This window comes from Haliotis rubra, unplaced genomic scaffold (genome assembly GCF_003918875.1).
Source record: "Haliotis rubra isolate DU_JTF1 unplaced genomic scaffold, ASM391887v1 Scf143, whole genome shotgun sequence".
NCBI classification, from domain to species: domain Eukaryota; kingdom Metazoa; phylum Mollusca; class Gastropoda; order Lepetellida; family Haliotidae; genus Haliotis; species Haliotis rubra.
Genome location: NW_025765370.1, coordinates 228075 through 243433, shown reverse-complemented (window position 1 = coordinate 243433; position 15359 = coordinate 228075). Strand labels below are relative to the sequence as shown.

The 15359-nt window shown below is 46.2% G+C and overlaps 1 protein-coding gene across 1 annotated transcript in view; it reads right to left on the bottom strand.

The window, feature by feature from the left end:
• The window catches only part of LOC124269257 (RING finger protein 17-like), an 89837-nt gene that overhangs the window by 3585 nt on the left and 70893 nt on the right, over positions 1–15359 (bottom strand). Inside the window, exons 33-39 of the mRNA XM_046704268.1 lie at positions 13929–14092; positions 12816–12938; positions 12364–12450; positions 10057–10209; positions 9411–9497; positions 8285–8447; positions 1276–1411 (exon numbers count right to left, since the gene is read on the bottom strand). Coding sequence (XP_046560224.1) covers positions 1276–1411; positions 8285–8447; positions 9411–9497; positions 10057–10209; positions 12364–12450; positions 12816–12938; positions 13929–14092 — 913 coding nt within the window. The remainder of the gene's footprint in view (positions 1–1275; positions 1412–8284; positions 8448–9410; positions 9498–10056; positions 10210–12363; positions 12451–12815; positions 12939–13928; positions 14093–15359) is intronic.

Here is a 15359-nt window from a genome sequence, read left to right as displayed (position 1 = left end):
TTTAGATAATATACTTACCTGTCTGAAAAGGACAGTAAAATAACTAGAATATCACAGTTATAAATGTAAAACTATACTATTCACACTTTGCTTAGAATCCAATCATGGATTCAACAGAAAACTATGATGTGGGCTCAAATTTGGTTTAAATATCAAAGTGTATTATAAGCATGGATCCTAGGTTTCAGTATGTCATTGCATCTTGTGGATCCCATACCTGCTGTTGACAGGTGTTGTGTACTTGTCAATGACTCGTTCCATGATTTGCAAAATGGCTGACTGGTGCCATGAAAGCCATTTTTATGGTTACTCATGTATCAGGTACATAGAGTGCACTTAAAGTGACTGTTTGCCTAAAGAGGGGTTACCATATTATAAATTATCTAGTTTTAAATGGATACAATTTCGAATTATGAACCTACATTTAAGTGAAGTTGTGAATTTTTGTGATCCCTAGCAAAGTGTGACATCTTAACTATGAAAGACAATACAATATAAAAACAGGCTATAGATTGCAAACTACTGAAGGTAGATCACCATACTAAGGACCATGGCGCTGTTTCATTTCGACAGTGTAGTTGAATGTGTTGGCTCCTTGTAAGCCTTGAACTAGTTATATCAATTTGAAAATAATACATACCATGATGCTTGCTTGTTGTTAAATCCCCCACTCATCAATATTCCAGCAATATCATGGCAAATAAACATCACTGGGCCAAACAATTCAGAGACTGACATAAGCAGTGATCAGTTGGCGCAGGATGAAATCCATTAACCAAGTAAGCTAGTCTGATCCTGATAGCCATCTCTTTGGATATGCATGAGTTGCTGAAGATCAGTTCTAACCAAGATCTTAGCAGATGCACCATTGTGTATAATTTTTCATAAATAGCTTTTTCGTTCTTTCCTCATGACTTAAATACCACTCACAAAAGTAACCATGAACAGACAAGGAGTGAGTGAGTGAGTTAGTTTAGTTTTGTGCCGCACTCGGCAATATTCCAGCTATATGGCGGCGGTCTGTAAATAATCGAGTCCGGACAAGACAGTCCAGTGATCAACAGCATGAGCATCGATCTGCGCAATTGGGAACCGATGACATGTGTCAACCAAGTCAGTGAGCCTGACCACCCGATCCCGTTAGTCGCCTCTTACGACAAGCATAGTCACCTTTTGTGGCAAGCATGGGTTGCTGAAGACATATTCTACCCCGGATCATCACGGGTCGAACAGACAAGGAAACAAACACACAGGACCTGACAATCAAACACAAACCTGTCCAGATAGACATATTCCACATTCCCGTAATCAACAAACAGGACGAGAGCTGACTGTGTGTCCTCGTCTCTGTCGATCACCAGGCCCCGGTACCAGCAGTCATCAAAGCTGAACTGGGCGCTACACATCTGGCCTGGTAGAACAGAACAAGCATGAACACCTTTACAGTAAGTCATAAATATGACACTCATATTCGTCTCTATGTATGTAAGAACACAAAATCTACATTATCATGATTCCAAATACATTTCCCTTGGTCACCAACTGGAAAATAAACGGTTATTTTTCAGTTCTTAATTTCTGAAGTATTTCAACACTTTACTGTACTACAGCATTCGATACAATAAGGTAAAATTCGAACTAACCTGTAGAGGTTTCAGATTCTTTGAATATATTCCTCCTTGGGGTACTTATAAGTATTTAAATGTCCATTTAAAATCCCTACGACAGTTGTAACAATATTTGAATAAAAATATTTAAAAAACAAAAACTACGTTTTGTCTTGTGAGACCACCCTTACAGGGCCCTCCGGCCCCCTATAGCCAAGAGCAGGTAACTCTAGACCATAACCTCGTACCTCACTTTCCATGCTGAACGAAGTCAGATAGAATGTGGGGAGGTGGGCGGGCGTACCTCAAGGAGGAATATATTCAAAGAATCTGAAACCTCTACAGGTTAGTTAGATTCTTTTTTATATATTCCTCCCTGGGGTACTTATAAGCATAAGACAGACTCCTAAAGACGGAGCTAAGGAGTGGCTTTCTGTCTGCATAAAACACCCCCCGACAAGAAGTGGAATTTCCCAAGCTAAATATAGCAGAAAAAAAACTCACTTACCCGGTCACATGTCCACCATAGCCAATCAGGCGGGGGCATGAGCCAGGGTCAGGGTCCAACATATTATAATTGCCCAGCGAAACCTCGCTAATGCAAACAAACGGGAAAACCCTCCCTCCCTCCCGTAATCAATCGGAAGTGAAGATAAGGTGTCCCGCAATAAGCCGCAAGAAACAAAATGCCTTAATACCTCGATTAAGCAAAGTTTCCAAGGCCAGTAAGTCCAGAGCAGAATGCAAAAGACATGGGAATAAAAACCATCACCACATAAAACCCGTCACCAAGGGGATATGTAAACAAGTTTTTTAAAACCCAACACCAGTGCTAAAAAATTGGCATATAATGGTTCATATCATTAAATCCTCGAAAGCTCAATCGGCTAGAAAGGTGGAACCATGCCCACTGGAGAGAACTGACTGACCGAACCGAGCACGCTCACTGGAGAGTCTGTCAAGTTGGTAATGACGGATGAAGGTACTCGGACGGCTCCAAATAGCCGTGGAGCAGATCTCCTCAATGGGCAGGGCTGCAGCGTAAGCTTTCGTAGTAGCAACTGCCCTAACCGAATGAGCTTTCAACCCTACAGGCGGGATACGCCCTGTGTGAGTATAGCTCATATGTATGGCAGAGACAAGCCACCGAGAAATGGTTTGCTTGGTCGCCGGAAGACCAGCCTGAACCCCGCCATAACAACAAAACAATTGGTTATCCTTACGGGTACCCCTTGTTCGTTTGATATAAGCCTTAAGAGTCTTACGGACATCTAAGACGTGAGCACGTCGTAGAGAGGTACCGGGCAGGGAAGGCTGAGTGAAAGCTGGGAGCTCAATAGGCACCGTCACATGGAAGGGACTATCCTTCTTAGGGCGGTAAGTATCAGGCAGCCGTATGCTAACTCTGTCTTTGTGAAAAACATTAAGCGCGGGATCGGCCGACATTGCGTGAATATCGCCAACCCGCCTGCCTGAAGTCACCGCCACAAGAAACGCCGTCTTCCACATCAACAGCTCGAGTGAAAGAGCCGACAGATTGTGAAACAGTGGACCGGACAGCCAATCAAGAACGATTGACAAATCCTACAGGGAACTAATCCGCCAGACAACCGGACGGATTCTGTCCACGCCTGCTAAAAAGCGCTGCACAAGAGGGTGCTGCCCCAAGAGAGCACTGTCAACAGGAATATGAAACGCAGAAATAGCCGTAGAATATCCTCGAACAGTTGAAGACGCTAGACCGGCGTCCAACCGAGACTGGAGGAATTCTAAGACAGAGACTAAATCTGCAGAAAAGGGATCAAGAATCCCCCTGTTGACACACCAGCGCGAATAACAGGCCCATCTATCCTCATATTGAACGTTTGTTGAATCCCTCCGCGAAGCCAGAATTGTGTTTGCAACTGGTGCAGGAATTCCGCTCGCACGGAGGCGATCCCTGACAGCGGCCACTGGGATTCGGGTGGGGCGCTCCGTTCTGGGATAGGAGGTCCGGTCGAAAAGGTAATAGAACAGGAGGCTGAGCCAGAAACCTGAGAATTACCGGAAACCAACTTTGTGCCGACCAAAGGGGTGCCAGAAGCACAAGTAGCCGAGCTGGTTGTGCGGTCAGCTGAGACAGGACTCTGGGAATCAGTGGTATCGGGGGGAACGCCCACAGTACCCTGTCCGTCCAATCTAGATGAAAGGCGTCGTTGGCTAGCGCTCTCGGATCCGGAATCCGAGAGCAAAACACAGGAATCTGGTTAGTCACCCCAGACGCAAACAGATCCACCTGGAACGACCCGAACAACTGGGAGATAATCCCGAATATCTCCCGGTCGAGCATCCACTCGTGTGGGGCTAGTATACGCCGTGAGAGTGCATCTGCACGGACGTTGTCTACCCCCGGGAGATAAACAGGCAAAACCCGTATGTTGAACTGATCGCACCATAGTAGAAACTGCCACGCCTCCTGAAGGAGTGACGGAGACACTGTGCCGCCTTGCTTGAGAATGTAAGACATGGCCGTTTGATTGTCCATCTCTAGACGAACCACACGGCCTTGAACAAACACCCGAAAGTTCTCGAACACCCTGCGGACTGCTCTCAGTTCTAACACACTGATGTGTAGGCTGACTTCCTGCTCCGACCAGAGGCCGGAGACTGAGTGCTCGCCCAGCCCCCCCAATCTGAACTGAGAGGGAAGGTGTCGGGGTGTCTAGAGAGATCCCCCTGGACAAATTCCCGACGTCCGTCCCCACTGCAAGTGAGGAATTAACCACTCGGGCGTCGTGAGAATAATCTCGTAGCTCTGCAAGTGGGACCACAGCTGAGCTAACGCTTGCTGAACTGGTCACATCCTCAGACGCGCACGCCAAACCACGTCCACTGTCGCCGCCATGTTACCTAGCAACCGAAGCCATGTTCGGGCCGACGCCTGGGGCGACTGGAGGAACTGTAACACAGTCCTCTGGACTTTGACGATACGGTCCGGAGCAAAGGAAACAATCCCTAGCTCTGTGTTGAATCTTGCCCCCAAGAATATCAGATCCTGCGTCGGAACGAGGTCTGATTTCTTGAGGTTGATAATCCAGCCCAGTGACACCAGAGTATCCATCACCCACAGTGTGGAGGCTCTGCTTAACTGAGGACCTAAGGCCCTGAGAAGCCAATCGTCCAGGTACGGGTAACAACACCTGCCCTGAGACCTGGCTAACTGAGCTGGGATTAGCATAAGTTTGGTGAACACCCTTGGCGCCGTGGAGATGCCGAAGGGGAGCACACAAAACTGGTAGCAAGTCCCGTCGAAGGAGAACCGGAGGTACTTCTTGAACTCGGGGTGCATTGGAACATGGAGGTATGCGTCTTTGAGATCGAGCCAATCCCCTGTCTCAACGGAGGAGATCACTGACCTGAGTGTCTCCATCCTGAAAGACGGCACCTCCAGTAACTTGTTCAGCCCTCTGAGATTCAGAATGGGTCTGAACCCTCCGTCCTTTTTGGTCACTAGGAAGTAGGTGGAGTAAAATCCCTCTCCTTGCTGACCCACAGGAACCACCTCGATGGCTGCCTTGTCCAGTAAGGACTGAACTTCGGCATGGAGTACGTCCGCCTTTTCCCGGGAAGTCGGCACGGGAGTGTGCCGAACCCCGGAGAAGGACGGAGGATCTCGCCTCCACTGTGGCAAATGGCCATCCCTGAGCGTGGAAAGGACCCAGGATTTGTGGTGGCTGCCTCCCACTCCCGAAGGAATAGGGACAACCGGCCGCCGACAGGGACATTTGGCATGAGGCAGTGCACCCCCACAGTCGGCAAGTCTCCGCTTGCGTGAGTGGGGGTCAATAAGGGCTCTGGGGAAGGAATCAGCAGGAAGCCGGGGCTGGCTTCCCTCTGCCCCGAAAAGGCTGCTGCGACTGAGCAGGCCTGCCCTTGCCTCTTGCGCGCTTGCTCCGCTTGGCCTGCAAAGGGGCAGTCCACTTTGCAGATTCCTTTGCCGGGGCAGAAGGATAAGTGGAAGCGAGCGGGGAAGGCCGTTGGCGAGGAACGGAGGGCTGCTCCAACAAAGGCTTAGAGTCTTTGAAGGTAGACACGGCCTCCGCGGCCTCCCTAACACCCTGCAATGCCCCAGGGAACAGGGAGGACCCCATTGTGTAAGGCAAAGACAGGAGCGCCTGTTTCGTGGCCGGCGAATACCGCGCCATGGACAACCACAGCCGTCGCAAGCCCATAACGGCACCCATCATCTGGCTGGCACAGCACCGAATGCTATCCCGAGCTAGATGAGAGTGGACACAAGCGCTTTGATCCACCAGCTGTCCCTGCAGAGCAGACAGGTAGGCTGAGTGGACGGCCACTTTTAATTGCTGGGCTGCGCACCGGTAGCACTCCTCAAAGGACCGATACGCAGACCTCAGCATAAGTGAATTGTTAGGAAAAGGGGGGAGGCGCCTGCCCTGCCTGGCCGAGGCCAGGGAAGACGAGGACGACCCCCCTAGAGTGACGGAAGCGAAGACGCACTCGTCCACCACTGGTACCTCTCCCAACTGGTACCGCTAGCCGACGTTGGGCAAATCAAACCGCGTGCGGGCACCAGTCAAGAGAGGATCGACCACCTCACTCACCAGTGATGGCAGAATGCGGAGGCGTGCCGGGGACCGCTCGACGCGAAAGCCTCCCCCGGGAGCCGATACTCCGTGGGATCGGGTGCCTGTACGGGAACGGCCACCTGAGGCAGGACTTCGGCGATCTTATCCCGAACCTGCCGCAGGGACGAGCCAAAGGAGTACGGAACTCCCACCTCCGACTCCTCCCTCCCTTCATCATCCTCCATATCAATCTCGGTACAATCCCCGGCCGCCGTACTCTCATACTCCTGTGAGACCGCCGAGGATACACCAGAGGCTGAACAAGAAAGACTCAAAAGGTCAAGAGGTGCCAGAGGGAATGAGTCGCCCTGCCGGGTGGAATCCACGCCAGGTCACCGAGGTGCCCGAGAGGAACCTGCCGCGACTGGTTTCCAGGGCAACCCAGACTGGCTGCCAGGCGCCGAGGTATCCCCGAGCTGGTCGGCGCCTAGGCGACCGCCAGTCAGGGCACCAGGCGAAGACAGGGGTAACCCTGCATCGCCGGCGCCAGGCGCCTGTGACGGACCTGAGCTTGAAGCTAGGTCGCCACAAGGCGCCGAGGGCACGCTATCACCACGGCCTCAGCCGGGATCAAGCTGCCCGGGGGGAGGCGCGTTCTCCGCAGCCAACCATTACAACACACACACACACACACACACACACACACACACACACACACCCTTACTTGTGTGAACGGGGGATCCTGAGCCCAGATATCACCCCCCGCCCGAAGCAGGTTGCTGTAGAACAGCTTGTCCACCCGCCTGGACTTAATAGTTTTAGGCGTGAAAATCTCACACGCCGGACAACCCGTTTCTTCATGATCAGTCTGCATGAGACACCTCAGACACACCTCGTGCGTATCCCTCACGGGAATGGCAGCGAGGCACGAAGTACAGGATTTAAACTGCAACAAGTATAAAACCTGTGCAGTAAGCTACCCCATACATACATACATAAATATATGAAAAAACACGNCCATGGGCTTACATTACTAATGTGTATATCAACAATCGTAGCCTGCAGTTGACAATAACAAGTTATACGCACTGCAACATAACTAAAAATTACGACTTTTAGCGTATGATAGAAAATGCTAGCAGTGGAAATAACGCCCTACATGTAAGAACATATAAATAAAATTACTATACCCACACGTAACATTGAAAAACCACATGGGAAGCCAATGAACAGTGAGGCTAGCGAAGGGACCTGTCCGCCATCTTGACACGCACTCGGCGAGTTGACCGCGACAGGTACCAAGTTACAACTAGAAATTATGAATGAAAAAGTTCAGAACAAGTCTCCAAATCGCCCATGCAGGGAAAAAAGAGAACCATACATACAGTAGCTGTTTCTGAGACACTCATATTCGTGTTGGGAAATTAAAACTTCTTGGAAGTGGACCCACGTCTTGCCAGTAAACGACAGCATGGAAAGTGAGGTACGAGGTTACGGTCTGGAGTTACCTGCTCTTGGCTGTAGGGGGCCGGAGGGCCCTGTAAGGGTGGTCTCACAAGACAAAACATAGTTTTTGTTTTGTAAATATTTTTAGTCAAATATTGTTACAACTGTCGTAGGGATTTTAAATGGACATTTAAATACTTATAAGGACCCCAAGGAGGAATATATAAAAAAGAATGAGCATCTTCATTTCGTGGGGTCCTATTATCAGCGGAATACAAATCAATTTGACCTAGTCATCACATTAGTTATTCCCTTCGAGGAACATTTACTGACAACAGCTGCAGCCTTGCTGGATACATTCAGGTTCTGAGGTCTTCAAAAATCCCTGAGAGGTTAAATGGGTAGAAACTAAAGATTTTTTTTAAGTACTTTACAAACAGAAGCAGTTCCTTCCGATCCATTTCTAGAAGGCCCCCAGAAAGAATTTAATCCTCCATGCATTTAAAACAAGATACTTCAGCGAACATGCCCACAACAACTTCATACCAGAACAAAGTATCTGACCTCAAGCAAGCATAATGAACCCAAAGCCGCTTCCACTAGTACTGTCGTGATATCACATCTTTATTTCAGTGAACTCTGAATGGCAGACATACAACTTACCCCGTGCTGGAACTTTGATGAAAGATTTCCCTATGGCTTCTGCCTGTGCCAGCTCGGCGGACATCTTGACTAGAGCTGCCAGGTCATTGTTTACCTGCAGTGCTCGCTTCACCACCTTGTCATCTATATCACAGCATTCCTGAGGAACATGCTGGAACCATACCTGAAGCAAGGCACACAGTCTTCAGTTTCAGATACAATCAGATGCTTTAATTTCACAAACCTCAAACAGCAGATTTCCCAATTATCAGAATTACACTCTTCTTGTTGAATGTTTTTTGCGAAAATGTATTTAATTGACGAAAAGATATATGTTTTTGTCTCTCTGTCTGAATTTTAATGAATTTTCTTCAAATTTCGTCGAATTTCTAGAACAATCGTATTGACGTAGTTTGAGCCTAAAATTAGTAGAGATTGGCATATCTGGATAACCTTCAACATCAACCACCAGTCTGGTGCAAGTTGTTATTTACCTGCAATGTTGCCGAGTGTGACAGTGTGCAAACACAAACAAATCAGACAAAACAATCACCCAAACACCAAACTCTGATAAGCAGCAAAACAAAGACCTCCCCTCCAACAGTAAACAAACCCCGCAGTCTTTATGATACATACAGGGTACCTGACCTCTTTGAGAGGCATATGATAATGGCATCAGAATCTACTCCGAAACATCACTCCTCATTGTACAAAAAGTGTGAGTGAGTGAGAGTGAGTATTATGTATTATGGCTTTTATTATTCCAATGGGCATCACACATTTTACCCACGTGGGGAATCGAACCCACATCTTCAATGTGACGAGCGAATGCTTTAACCAAGCATACAAACAGAAGTTCATCCATACTGGTATATCTTATCCTTACTTTTATTCTTTGGGTATGAGTATGCGTACCAGGGCCTAGATTTTCAAAGCTCTCTTAGAGCTAAGATAGTCGTAAGTGCCATACATTAACTTACGACTATCTTAGCGTTAAGAGAGCTTCGAAAATCTAGGCCCTGAGCTTTCTACGAGAAGACAACTGAATGTGGTGACACAGGCAGATTATTTGAGAGCCATATAACATAATACCGGAGGCTATTTCATATTCTGTGGCCAAACAATCCAGACAGATTTCTATACTTACAATATTTGGCAGTTCCATATGGGTGACGACAACAGGGAAATATTCTCCAACTGGTGCTAGGCAAGGTTGTTTATATGGATAGCGCTTCTGTTCAATAAGGAACAAACAGGTGTCAATACAACTTGAACAATCGTACTAATCTCCAGGATAAAACCAAAACTGCCTCTTACAGTGGATACCTATTCAAATCAGTTCTACCAAACATCTCCTTTTCAGTTACATCAATAACAATAATAATAGTCCATTTATACTGCGCATTTATCCATGCACATTGCATACTCAAAGCGCTGACATATTACCCCTGGTCAACCAGTACAGAACACTTCCTGTGGAGAATACAACCGGTTGCCTGTCAGGCGCTCAAGGTTTAAATTCAGACTACCATCGTATCATACAAGGAGCCAAATTCACTGCTGGGTGGACAGAGGCAATTTTGAACCAACACATATTTCCTAAAGTCAACACAGGATCTATTCATAATAACATTCAAAATAAAATGATTTTTTACACTTTTCCTCAGTATATTTTACAAATAATCATACATCATGGAAACCCACGTGAGATGGAAACCCATCTCCAAGTGATGCAAATTGAAAAAGACAAACCATACAAAGTTCATCAAAGGAAGACAATTCTGCTATCTTACCTGAATAACTTCAGATATTTTGTGACTTATTTCATACTCTGTTGTAAGATCATCAGGCTTTGTAGCCGCCCCCATCTGTATGAGCGTCTTGCCAAGATCGGACCCATCGGGTAACTTGAGCCGTATCTCCAGCGAACTGTCTTCCTCCGCCTTCTGCAATATGTCATTGTCAACCAACTCAGTACAGTATTTCCATTGCAACCAAACACGTAGTCAGTTATCTTGACATAAGTGTTTATTTAAATGAATAAAATCTATCAACCAAATCAGAAGACAGGGTACATATTCCTGATCTGATACCTCTAAAAATGTCACTGCAAGGTTACAAATGTGCATGAGGGGAGTTCTTTAAAGCAGCATATTGTTTACACACTTGCAGCTATGTTCCATCTATATGACGTCAAGTTTTAAAAATCAAATTGAGAAACAGCAACAGCCAGTTCTTCCCTTTGTATTTCGTATTATGCTCCAGGAAGTGCAGGCGTCGTCGTACAGGTTTTCTATGTTCGAGAAACAACCGGCGAACACGATTCCTTCCAGAACTTCGAGTGGGAGTCGTTCCTGGGGTGTGTAGTCTATCGCTTTCTTTTTCCAGAGAACGCATTTCTTGCTGTCGGCGCAGTGGTCGATGCCGCCACACTTGCATGTAGAGTTGTCGGGTCCGAAGAGAGCGGGGAGTTCCGATAGAGCGGCGAGGCAGTCGGTGCATCGGTTGTGTCTGTCCTTGGGGTCCGGGTAGTAGTCGTCGGCGAGTTTGCCTGCTGCGGGTCGAAATTGGTGGGGTGGGTAGATGTAGACGAAATCGACTATTTTGCCGTCTTCTACGAGTGGGCGAAAGCACAGCAAATAGAGTTCGAGAAACTGGCGAGGGATCTGGTAGCGCTCGTAGAAGGTGTGTCCCGATTGCTCCAGGATTTGTTTCTCTTGGTCGGAAAGCAACATAGGGCGACACTTCTCCAGCAGGATCTCGAAGGTCTCGAAGACTTCTGCCATGTTGGGAGTTCTCGTCGTCTGTGGATTGGGGTCTATACCATCTTGGATTCGTGTATATCTGGCTTGCAATATGTGGTACTTTTTCTTCGCTTCCCGAAGGGACAAACGACCCGATCGGATCTCGGTATAGGCTTCGCGCGAGAGCTTGGTTCCTAGCATTTTTGCTATATCCATGCACCCGCATTGCTCTAATTGGGGTGCACTTGCTTTGGGAGATGAAAAGTGGTCTTATCGAAGTTTTGAGCAAAACATTCATTTTTGGGTGGCTGTGGGAGAGGAATTAGCTAGTATGGAAGCTTCTAAGCAGGGTGCACCTTTTTCTCCCCTCTACTATACTACTGCTACTCAGCAGCCCAATTAGCAATCAGCTACTCAGCAGCCCAATTAGTAATCAGCTACTCAGCAGCCCAATTAGCAATCAGCTACTCAGCAGCCCAATTAGCAATCAGCTACTCAGCAGCCCAATTAGCAATCAGCTACTCAGCAGCCCAATTAGCAATCAGCTACTCAGCAGCCCAATTAGCAATCAGCTACTCAGCAGCCCAATTAGCAATCAGCTACTCAGCAGCCCATCAGCAATCAGCTACTCAGCAGCCCAATTAGCAATCAGCTACTCAGCAGCCCAATTAGCAATCAGCTACTCAGCAGCCCAATCAGCAATCAGCTACTCAGCAGCCCAATTAGCAATCAGCTACTCAGCAGCCCAATTAGCAATCAGCTACTCAGCAGCCCAATCAGCAATCAGCTACTCAGCAGCCCAATTAGCAATCAGCTACTCAGCAGCCCAATTAGCAATCAGCTAGCTCAGCAGCAATTAGCAATCAGCTACTCAGCAGCCCAATCAGCAATCAGCCAAGCTACTCCAGCAGCAATCAGCTACTCAGCAGCCAATTAGCAATCAGCTACTCAGCAGCCCAATTAGCAATCAGCTACTCAGCTGCCCAATTAGCAATCAGCTACTCAGCAGCCCAATTAGCAATCAGCTACTCAGCAGCCCAATTAGCAATCAGCTACTCAGCAGCCCAATTAGCAATCAGCTACTCAGCAGCCCAATTAGCAATCAGCTACTCAGCTGCCCAATTAGCAATCAGCTACTCAGCAGCCCAATTAGCAATCAGCTACTCAGCTGCCCAATTAGCAATCAGCTACACAGCAGCCAAATTAGCAATCAGCTACTCAGCTGCCCAATCGGCTATCAGCTACCCGATCAGCTACTCAGTTCCCAAATCAGGTATGAGCTACTCAGTTCCCAAATCAGGTATCAGCTACCCAAGCACTTCCCAAGGACACTGGAAGGTCTCCTCTACAGCTTACCATGATCTCTATCTGGCACTGGTGGTTTACAATCATGACGTGGACATGGTCCAGCACCGTCACAGGCCAAGATCCATCAGTGCTGGCCTGGAACAGACAAGTCTTCACAATAACATAGTCAAAGTATTATAAAGAATGTTTTTGTGTTCCTTGTAATCTGATGGCTGCCAGTAAGCAATGCCCATTGACATAAGACATCTTGGACCACAATGGTGGGTGACAGTTAGTGAATTTAGTTTTAACCACCAGGCTACCTATAATTTTGTCAGAGTCTGGTACAGCTTGCATTATGGTCTTTTTTATCAAACCTCCTGATTGGCATATATGCCTGAATTCCTGGGAAGAGATCACCTGATGCAGGAGAGCTGTCAGATCTTCACACCCAGAGGTTGGTTATAAAAGTGAAAGCCCTGATCTGAATGAGATCGTGGTTTCAGTGGTGGACAACTTACAGGGATGACGCCATGCAGGACACACTCCAGGCACAGCAGGGGCTTTTCCACAAATCTGGCCTCAGGAAGGCGGACAAGATCCACAGACTGTAGTTCGGAATTACCGTAATCACAATATTGCACCTGGAAGATGAAATGGGTTTAATTTTGGAACACATATATTTGAAAATTTCAAGAAAGCGGCACTTGCTTTGCACTGTCTTGTGACCCTCCTTCCAATAAGTAAGAGGTCTTTTAGAAATATTTAGACCATACTTTGTGAGTGTAGTTTTATGCCACTTTTAGCAATATTCCAGTAACATCACGGTGGGAGGCACCCGAAATGGGTTTCACACTTTGTACCCACCTGGGGAATCGAACCCGGGTCTTCAGCATGACGAGCGAACTCATTAACCACTAGGCTACCCGAACGCCCCTATTCCGACCATAACACGGCATAATAATAGCAAGAAATGGAATATAGAGAAACCAATACAAATTCTCGCAACATTAATAAAACATGCCCTAATTAATTAGAGGACCCTCAAACTAGTCCAATGGCAGATTAAACATGCCAACTCATTCTGCAGCAGACCAGATTTGAGCGTATTTTCCCCTTGGCGCAGTAAATGGACAGACAATTCAAAAGTCAAAATTTAGACTTATCACAGAAAATAAATCTGTTTCAGAAATGATATTTCTCAAAATGCACAAATAAAAGTCATATGTTTTGTTCCAAGCTAAACAGTGCTTTTGTCTATGGGATGATGCATAAATAGTCATAACTGCCTGTAACTTCTGCAAAGCAAAATGTGAAGAAGCATGATGAGAATAGCCTCTGTGATCAAACTGATCATTTTCAATAGTGTCCAATACAACATGAGACAGCAAGGTCACGATTTGATATGCATCACCTTACACAGGTGACAATACCATATACATCATGGCATGCATATTCACATAAACTGCATGACAATAATCAGGTGTGGTTTGGTTGTTGTTTAACGCTGCACTCAGCATTAAAAACGCTATTAATAATCTATTTAATCTGCATTAATAGGGAAAGAAACTTCAACCATTCATGACCGATCACTCCACAAATACATGAAGTATTATTAACTCCAGCCAACCTACTTTGACTTTGTCATTATTGAGTTCGACAACTCTGGCCCTGTACCAGAGGTCATCAGTCTTGAAGTAGGAGATACAAGCCTGGCCGTTCTGCCACCGGACTCGCTGGGGACTAGATTCCATGTACCTTGTCTGGATGTCATCTGTCATTGTCATCAACTCAGTCTCTGTGGTTGACAAAAAGCATGGTGTCCAATAAAAGATTACAAATTAATAATGTAAAAAAAGAATATCCCAAACAATAGAAACAGTGATTGTCAGAGAATGTTTGATATGCGACAGTTGGAGTGAGGGAGTGAGTTTAGTTTTATGCTGCACTCAGCAATATTCCAGCTATATGGCAGTGGTCTGTAAATAATCGAGTCTGGACCAGACAATCCAGTGATCAACAGCATTAACATCGATCTACGCAATTGGGAACCGATGACATGTGTGAACCAAGTTAGCGAGCGTGACCACCCAATCCTGTTAGTCGCCTCTTAAGACAAGCATGGGTTACTGAAGATCAATATTCTAACCCGGATCTTCACGGGTTTGTGACAGTTGGACGACACACATCCCCATCTGTTCAAGTGTTAAGAAGAAGCAGCTGGGATGTTTTTCCAGTAAAAAGCAAGTTTGTTTTAAGTCGCTTTTAGCAATATTCGAGCAATATCACAGCATGGGACACTAGAAATGGGCTTCACATTGTACCCATGGGGAATCGAACTCCTGTAAGAAGACCAAAACAATGTTATTGTGCAGAAAAATGCTCAGAGTGATAACAATTTTAACACTGCATTCAATTCAATGATGTAAACCTAAGCCGCTGGTTCTTTTAATGTCTTGTTTTCTGAATGGGAAAAGTAGGAACATTCTTATTCACATTTAGGGGTATGTCCATATGTACAGACAGACAGACAGACATATATACAGACAGATAGTGAGTGATTGAGTAGGGTTTTTAAGTTGCTTTTAGCAATAGTCCATCAATATCACAGCGTGGGACACCAGAAATGGACTTCACACATCGTACCCATGTGGAGAATCGAACCCTGGCCTTTTGTTGTGACGAGCGAATACTATAACCACTAGGCTACCTTACCGCCCTGACAGACAGACAGACAGGAAAATGAAGAAGAGAGTGAGTGAGTGAGTTAAGATTTTAAGTCACATTGGCAATATTTCAGCCATATGGTGACTAAATCAAGTTATAAATATATTAACAATTGAAGGTAAATTATAAAATTCTGTCAAAGAAGGACAGTAAAACAACTAGATTATCACATATATCAACATAAAACTAGTAATTGAATCTAAAATATGTTAACTATATATGACAATACAATATAAAAACAGGCTACAGATTGCCAACAACTGAAGGTAGATCACCACACTAGGGACCATGCGGACTTACAGTACATTTGCTTCCTGCATGGGCCCTAGCTGGATTTA